Below are 9,588 nucleotides of genomic sequence, written 5' to 3'. Positions count from 1 at the left end.
AATAACAACGCTTGCAACTCATCATCTAATTTAATTTCTGCAGTTGTCAACTGATTCACTGTATTCTGAAAAATACTCATATGCTCTGCCATTGAATCCCCATCTTTATATTTCATATTCACCAGCTTCCGAATCAAAAATGCTTTATTTTGCACATTCTTTTGTTCATACAACTCTTTTAATTTTTCCCACATCTTATTAGCATCTATTTCAGTTTCAACATGTGGATATACACTCAGATTCAACCACTGCCTGATCAACGCCGCTGCCTTTCTATTCATCTTCTTCCAGTCAGCGTTAGATTTATCTGCGGGTTTAACAGTGTCCTCCTCAATAGGATCATACAAATCTTTACTGTATAACATGTCTTCCATGAGAGTTTTCCAAAGTGTGTAATTAGAAGAGTTGAGTTTAATCATATTGGAACCTTTATTTTCCTCCTCCATTTAAATGCACAAATCAAATAACTGAGCTCTGATACCACTTTGTTGGGAAAAACCAGAGATAATTAGCGATAATTATCTCAATAATGCGAAATATTTTTTTCCCTCACCCGTGCAGATAAATGGCCAAACAGAAAATACAATTTCAAGAGCAATAATAATTGACAGAAAATTAAATATGAGACAAACACAATTTTAACGTGGAAAACTTTCCTCAAATTGAGAGAATAAAAACCACGGGACCTAGTCCTGTAAAACTTCCACTATAATAATTAATGGGTACACCAAGAGTCTTCCTAATAACAATAGGGAATATAAATCAACAATAACAACCCTATAACAACCTTATAACAACCTTCAACTAAAGTGGGTATGCCAAAGTAACTCTCAGAGATAAAACTACTCAAATTATATATTAAAATAACAAACTCAGTGGTAGGAATAACATACTAAATTTGTAGATCAAACGGAGCAAGTTTGCTACACACCTGTTACCACCACTGGAACCAAACCCTTATTTTTCTTCTCTGGCAACCGTTCTTCTTCCGTTGTCTGTTTGTGTGTCTCTTAGGGATTTCTAAATCCTTTTTATTACCTTCAAGTGGGCCAAGCCCATTAAAATCTTTTTTTTCTTTTTCTTTTTATTTCAATAATAATAATAATACTAGTAAAATTGGTGGGTTCCACTTAGGGAGTGAGCCCACCCAACATGTAATGGTATCAGAGCTAACAAATTGAGCTATGTTGTGCTTGTCAACATGGTTTGCAAGCGCGATCCACAACAATTGTTCTCTAATCGTGTCATATGGTTTACTTGTTGTATTGGTTGCCATGAGTCATTGCATCACTTATAAAAGGCATTATGGTTTGAAAATCAGCCATTAAATGATCAAGCTAAGATAAGTTTGCACATTTATAGTTTCCAACTTTTGAGAGATGAGACTAAAAACTACACTAAAGAGGCAGTGGATATCATTGGAGTAGATTTTCTTGGCCTTTTTGCCAAACATTATAGTAAATGATGAATGCTTGGTATTGCGACTGCACCTTGTGCATGATGGAAAACCATAGGTGTGTGCATAGGAATTCATCACCTTGCTTTCATTTTAGTCTTCTTTGTCCACTATAAAGTTTTAATTTAATCATATATTAATAGATGGATGGATGTTATTGCTAGTGATAAATGTTATTGCTAGATGTTTATATTGATAGATACATGTATTACTAATTTTCTTATAATTCTATTGTGATTTTGAATTGATATGAAATTTTCAACGTTTATGCACTCTTTAACTTTTCTCCAACATATTTTTTTCTTCCACTTTAGTTAGTATGTATTAAAACAGTTAATGACTAATTCTTTTCATTCATATTTTATGTTGAGGCTATTTGTATATGATAATTAATAAATAAATAAATATTTTATAAAAAAAATGCTTACAAGTGCTGTGAAGACATTTGTTAAGTATATAAAGATGTAAATTTGACATAAAAAATATATTAAAAGTTTTATATTTATCTTTTAAAAAGTTAAAGTTTATTTTTTTAATATAAAATTTCTACTTTTATATCTATAACAAGTGCAAACATTCATGGTGTTGCATATTATGAAAATATATTATCCCATAGTTGAAAAAATCATTAAGGGATCATATAATCTCAACTATCAAATCATTTTTATTTTTAAATATATTTTCTCTCTCATTTAAGATATTAGATTAAGGGTTGAAGTCCAACATGACCCATTTTTTTGAACATGAGAGAATTCATTCCCATATATTATAGTATATTAGTTTATGAATAAAATGTTTTCAGTTTTATTTTGACAACAAAATGCTTTAATGTGCTTATATACTTTTGGGCCGCGCAAAAGAGGCTTCGATTCAACAAGAAAAATTTAACCTTTGTCTTCATTTTTATACTTATATCTCTACAAATTTTTAAAAATGTAAAAATGCTCTTAATTTTTTTTTTCATTTTATTATTTTCTGAGACAAGAAAATGATTTTTGACAGCTAAAAGTTTTCCTGTAATTTCTGGATAAAAGAGGGTAGAGGGCTCTCAACACGGTAACGGAATCCCGTTTCAGACTGCATCAACTTGTCTTTTTGATTTCTTTTTGTGCTGCTCATCCCACATCATGTTCTCTTTTTATTTTTTAATTAAATAAATTTAAGAGAGTATTTCTCATCTTAAAATAAAGAAAATTTTAAAATTCATTAGATTTTTACTAATATATTTATATTTACATCCCTTTTCGATGGTCTTTTTTATACTTTAATATTAATGATCTACTAATATAATGTAAAATAAAATAAATTAAAAATATCAATATTGTTAAATAATATACTTCATATTAAAATATGATATAAAGTGCATGCTACTTGCGAGACAAAGAAGTGGAACACAATTAATCCTTGACCATGTTACAGATCCTTCTCTTTTTTTATTTATAGATTAGTCAGCAGTTAATGTTATACTCCTAACATGTCTGAGCACATGAACACGAATAATAATAACAATCAAAACAAAATATTAAATGTTAAACACTAGAAAAATCTTATCTAAGTTGAATTGAAATAAATAAGCTTGGTTGGCATGACAATCATAATCAAATCATGATGTCCAATTTTAAGAGAGAAAACATTATGCTTCGACACCACAAAATTATATTATTTTAATTAATAGTAATACTTTTCTGTTTCTGAATTTTGGTTTTTTTAAATTTAAACATATATTAGAAAACAATAAATTTAGATGATTTAGTTCATTTTTTATCTTTTATTTATAAAGTAAAAATAAAATTTATTTAATATATATTTTTAAGAATATAGAAGAAAAAATATTATTAATTATATTTTTAAAAGACTAAAAGACGGAAAAATATTAGATAATACTCTCCCTGGTCTCAATTATAAAAAGAAAAATAAAAAAGCATCAATACCAATTAATTAATTTATTATTATTACTTTTAAAATATTTTACAAATATACTACTTTATAAAAAATATTTTACTAATATTTAAAAGACAAATATTAAATAAAGATAAAAAAAATTATTTAAATAATAAATATATCTTAAAAATTACAATTTTTTATTATAAATGAGATCAAACAAATCTTAAAAAAAAAAAATTATAAACCGGACATAGAAGGTGGTTGGTTTAATTAACAATAGACATAATTTCTGCTGCCAAATAATAATATTAAAAAAGAATCACGTTACTAACTTTCTAAAATAAAGTGGGAGGAAAACAATACATTATGAAATTACCAACAATGTCATATGCTTACTCTTAGTGTCACTATCACTGAAACTTAAACCATTAAAAAATTTGTTCATTGATTCTTTCCTCACTTGAATCAGTAATGGGGCAAATGGAGGTTACTTACATAAACAGCAAACCCAAAACTTTCCCTCACATGTACTGGGCAAATGGATAGAAACATAGTTTTATTTTTTTATTTTTTTTACCTAGAGTAATATTTTTTAGTCATCTTAATCTTAATTTATGTGAATATATGTGATTATTTATTTTCTAAATTACTCTCGTCAAAATTGATTTATTAAGAGATTTATTTAAGAAATTAACATCTCTCAACGGTATTATTTGATATGCATCAATCACTTGTTAGATACGTATCAATTACTTGAAATCAAAATTTTGTTTACATACTTAATGACAAGATCTCCCATCTATGTCATACCATAAATCTAAATCCTCTACAATTGTTGTATAGTACAATAATTGTAGAGGATTCAAACACCCTATGTTATATTTATAAATAAATATTTAAATCATCGTGTTATATGGTCAAATTTATCTCTCTAATCCAATAGTCTTTACCGCTACCGTGCCCTACAACACCCATAAAGGATCCATTTACTACACATGGGATATCCATTAGCCATTGATCAATCAAGAGGTCCACATGGATTGATAAGTTTTTAAGTACTAAATCAACCAATTTCACATTGCATATTTAAAGCCCTTAAATTCAATGCAACTACTTAAATCCCCTTGAAATAGTCATATTTTCTTTTATCAAATCTTTGACTATCAATCTTATTCTAATTTCAACTGTCAAACTCTATTATTGATCTATTTCTGATAGCTATAGCCTATAGCTAAGTACTCCATAAAAAGAAAGTCCAAAAAAGGAAGAGGTAAGAGCAAAAAATGAAGGAATCTGGAATTGATCAGTTTCCTGGTTTCCAGATTTACAGTCATAGGGATGAATTAATGTTCAGAAATTCAATGAATAGATTACAAAAGAGAGCTCCTTGTCCACTTCAGATAATAAAGCCTTCTGTCTTATCTTCTACTTGCAGTGGAAAAGGTTCAACTTCAACATCTACTTCATCTTCAAATTCATTCAATTCCTTCTTCACAAGTAAAGATCCAATACCTCTTCTTTCTCCTCTTGTGGTTCTTGAATCTACATCCATTAGAGAAGAAAACACTGTTAATTCCCATTGAATCTACCTCTTCTTTCTTCTATGGTTTTCTTATCAATTAAAAATGTTTTATGCAAACCCACTTCTTTCTTCTACGTTTATTTATTTTTAACAAAGAAAAGTAGTTATGGGTCGTTGTTGGATGAATACTAACCGGTTGAGTAAAGTTGAAACTTATCCATGCTTGTCCTATGAAATTGTGGGTACAAGGTATAGATTCATCTAAAATGTATTGTCCTTATTATGGATTTTTTTCCAACAAAGTTAAACTTCTCTTACGGTTTTTTAGCTTTCGACGCTTACATCTTCTACTCAACCACCCTAGACTTGTTTACCAATGTGGGGTAGTCACGGATCTCTATAATTCCAATAAACTGTTTTAGCTCAGACTTAAGTCCTTGCACAAATTTAATTGCCTTCAATTCGACTTGTGGATTGTCCCTAAGATACCAAGAGTATCTTGATAGAGCTTCAAACTTGGAGACATACTATGCAACTGATATATCTCTTTGACAAAGATGAAGAAACTTTATTTCCTTATGTGTGCAAACACTGTGGAGAAAGTACTTTTCTAGAAACCTTATTTCCTATCTCAAGTAATATGAACTTTTTGTGTCAACATACCTCCTCTAGCTCAATTCCGCCAATGACCAACATCATACTCTAACATATAAACGATAAGGTCCACATTTTGACCATCAACACATTGCATGACTCAAAAGATTTTCTCTAACTTCAACAATCACTATTCTGCCTTAATTGGATTAGAAAGTCCAACATATTTAGAGCATATATCTGCTATCGATTCGACATTGAATCCTCTTAAATGATGAAGAGTCTTCACATGTTCTTCATGGATGCCGCTATCAAGTTGAGAGCCTCAACAAATGTGTCATTCATCCCACACTTGTTACCCGTCATGAATATGCACACCATCAATTAAACATTGAGTTGGCCAAACCCAATATGTAACATAATAGTATGCAAAATCTATGACTATAATAAGAAATCCTATAAGCCCAAGTTTGATATATATTTTTTCTTTAAAAAATAGAAATTAATAATAAAAATAAAGTAAACTAAACTCACACCACAATCTGATGTAGGTTCGATGTAGCTTTGATACCAAAAATGTAACGCTTAATTATGTGAGTTTAATAACTGAGATAATGACGAAAAACTTTTATATTTATATTAGAGAATAAGGTACTTATAATAAATAATGAATTTTCTGGAAGAAATAATATTGTGAAATCATTTAAATAAATTCTTATAATTGAAAATTATTTAATAATTAAAATATTCAATCCTGAAGTAAAATAGTATGTAGACAATATGTCTACTTATGATCTACTAACCTACTGTAATGGAATGATTATCTAAAAAGTGTAGAATTGCTTACCTAATGACGTCTCAACGGTCTCAGTCTCAGACTATGACAACAAAACTTTAATGAAATATTAAATCCCAGTGAATAATGCATACAATTTTAAAACAAGTATTGTTTTTAGCCAACGTGGTAACTTGAAAAATCAACCACGACACCCGCATTCTTCCAAAGATACTTTAGAAATATATGACACATCCATGTGGATTTTAAAACTCATCTCATGTGGAGTATAAGATCCATCTATGTGGAGCACATAACTCATCCGAGTAAATATCTGTAGGGTACAAGACTCATCCATACGGAGTCTAAGCTCATCTCAAACACATACAATGAAAATTATTTATTTTTAACAATCATCTTCATAAAATCATATTTAAAATATAATATTTTATTTAAATATACAATAACAACAAAAATTCAATATCTAAACAATCATAAAAACGGAAATTCAACAAACAAAACAGTAAATAAAATCAATTTCAGAATCTAAGATTGTATTTAATAAAATTCTGATTTTAATAGAGTTAGATTTTCGACAACAAATATTTTTATTAAAATTACTATTCAAAATATCCACTCTTTTACCATCCCAAAATAACGTATCATGAAAGGGTTAAAATGTGTTATTACTCACCGTCAAAGTTGAATTAAAATCAACCACTATTTCCTTGATTAATTTATTCATCGCTACTGAAAGGTATATGCTTTTCGTTTTTCTAATTTTTCTTCGTGTGAATGATGATGTATTCTATTTTTATTTGAGATTATATTTAGGTGTAACTTGATTGTGATACTATTATTGTTGTATATAATATCACACCCACAAATTTCAATTTTTAACATATAGCATAATAATAGGAATTTTTTTAAAAGAGTAATAATAGGATTATTGATTGTCTGAACTAGGGCTGAACAAGAACCCGCATCCCGAAATAACTCGAGCAGCCCGCGGCCCAATTTCTGTAATGGGCGGGCAAGAGCGGGTCCGTGGGTCAAAGAAAACGGGTTCGTGTGGTTTATGATGGGCGAGTTCAGTTAAGGATTTTTGGACCGCGGATAACCCAACCCGCCTGACTCAAATATTATATTTTAAAATACCAAGTTGTTGTCCAAAAAACTGATAGGCTTTCCTCATCACAATAAAAAAGGCCCAAATCCATAACCCAATATTCCATCCTTACTTAGTCTTCACCCTCACTCTCACATCAACAGCAAACCCTAACATTTTCATCTCATCACTCTCACTCACAAACCCTAAAATTTTCATCTCATCACTCTCACTCACAACTCATACACTCATTCAACAATAAACCACCACCATCTCCATTTCAAAGCCACCACCAACAACTCCAACGTTTCTATTTCAAAGCCACCACCACTAGTTCTTCTTGTGCAAAGTCTCAACAGACTTCCATCATTTATGTTTCTAACTAAACAAAAATTAACCACTAGTTTCGCCGACCATAATACCGTCCTTCTTTTTTCCTTGTTCTTCTCATCAACTGTAAATGGAGAAAAGATGCTTCGCAAAGTCACATAGGTACATGCATCATGATTTGAGTTTCTTGTTTTTGTTTTTAGTGATCTTAGTTAGGGTTTTTAACACATGTTTTTACTTATTCAAAACACACTAAGTTTTTTTGTTAGATTTTTCATTTCTCTTACGATATGGGTTTGATTAAATAACTTCATTTTTTCATCTATGTCAAGGTACTGAATCTATTGAGCATGCCATTTTTTCTGTGTAGGAAGGTCGTCATCAATGTGAGCAAGAACAAAATGGTTAGCGTTGATTGTATAATGGGTCATTTAGGGTTTTTGAATTTATTTTCAGTTTTTATGATTTATGACATTTTGAATCTGTTAAAGTTTTGTTTTTGTTCTGGGTTAGATTTCTGAAAGTTTATTATATAATGAGTTAGATTTCTGAAAGTTTTGTTTTTGTGCTTGATTAAAATTGATGTATGCCACTGCCATATTTTAACTTATTACTAATTTTAAGTATTTGACCTGCCATTTTTTAACTTATTACTAATTTTAAGTATTTGAAATGATGCCTCAATTATGTTTTTGTACATTGTTCTGTGTTATTTTAATTTTTATGTTGTTTTAAATTAAGTCTAATGATAGTTAATTAATTTTAGTAAATACTTGTTAATTAGTGAGTATTCAATGAAGCAAATATATTTGGTTTGTGGTGTTAATTTGTGTTATGTATTTGAGATCACAAGTTGATGAGAATCATAATTTCATCTATATAATTTGTATTGATTTGTAATATTGTCAATTATCAAGTCATTTGAAATATGCAATGTGTTGTATGACATTAGTCAAATTTAACTTGTGTATGCTTAATTTGATATTAGTATGTAACATGTGAAAAATTTGAATTTGTAGCTATGATTGAACCATATAATTATCAAATTTGACTAAATTGGAGACAATAGTCAAGTGGGCCAGCAATAGAAAAATACCAGACATGTTAAAATGAACCAGAAATTTAAAGTTTTTAAAATAGGTTAAATAATTGCCTCAAAATTTGAATTTGTAGCTATGATTTAACCATATAATTATCAAATTTGACCAAATTGGAGACAATAGTTAAGTGGGCCAGCAATAGAAAAATACCAAACATGTTAAAATGAACCAGAAATTTAAAGTTTTTGCTTAATTGTAGTTTTAGACCCCCTATTTTAGCTGAATCACGAAAGTAGTCCCCCCCATTTTGTTTCTCCCCAGTTTTGGTCCCCAAACAGAATTTTAGTTCAAAACTTGATGAAATTTCATTTTTTTTTTGCATTTATTTAAGTCACACCATACCTCAAGGTCTCATGTACAACAATTGTACCTAAAATCTATGATCATAAATGGTGTAGTACGACTTTAAAAAATGAAATTTCATCAAGTTTTGGACCAAAATTCTGTTTGGAGGACCAAAACTGGGGAGAAACAAAATGAGAGGACTACTTTCGCGATTCAGCAAAAATAGGGGGACCAAAATTGCAATTAAGCCTAAAGTTTTTAAAATAGGTTAAATAATTGCCTCAAAAATGGGTTAAAAGCCCAAAAATTGGTTTTCATAAATAAATAAAAACAAATAAATGCTATTGGGCTAGATATTTTGTATAGCCCAATAACTGCCCAAACCGAATTAATCGAACCGTTTTACCCGATAACCCTTGAACCCATGACCCGTTCAAACCAGATCAAAAGACCGACTACATTGGGTATGGATTCTTCGCCCACGGTCTGGGCCGGTTATTGTTTTTGGACCCGAACTGACCCATTGTCCAGCCC

At 29.7% G+C, this 9,588-nt stretch overlaps 1 protein-coding gene across 1 annotated transcript; it reads left to right on the top strand.

Moving 5' to 3' along the window:
• Window positions 1-4,623: 4,623 nt before the first annotated feature.
• LOC101514414 (uncharacterized) lies at window positions 4,624-4,923 on the top strand. Its single transcript, XM_004490210.1, has one exon. It carries the CDS (start codon window positions 4,624-4,626, stop codon window positions 4,921-4,923), a length of 300 nt encoding a protein of 99 aa, XP_004490267.1.
• Window positions 4,924-9,588: the final 4,665 nt, after the last annotated feature.

This window comes from Cicer arietinum, chromosome 2 (genome assembly GCF_000331145.2).
Source record: "Cicer arietinum cultivar CDC Frontier isolate Library 1 chromosome 2, Cicar.CDCFrontier_v2.0, whole genome shotgun sequence".
NCBI classification, from domain to species: Eukaryota; Viridiplantae; Streptophyta; class Magnoliopsida; order Fabales; family Fabaceae; genus Cicer; species Cicer arietinum.
This window is presented reverse-complemented; position numbering and strand designations above follow the sequence as displayed.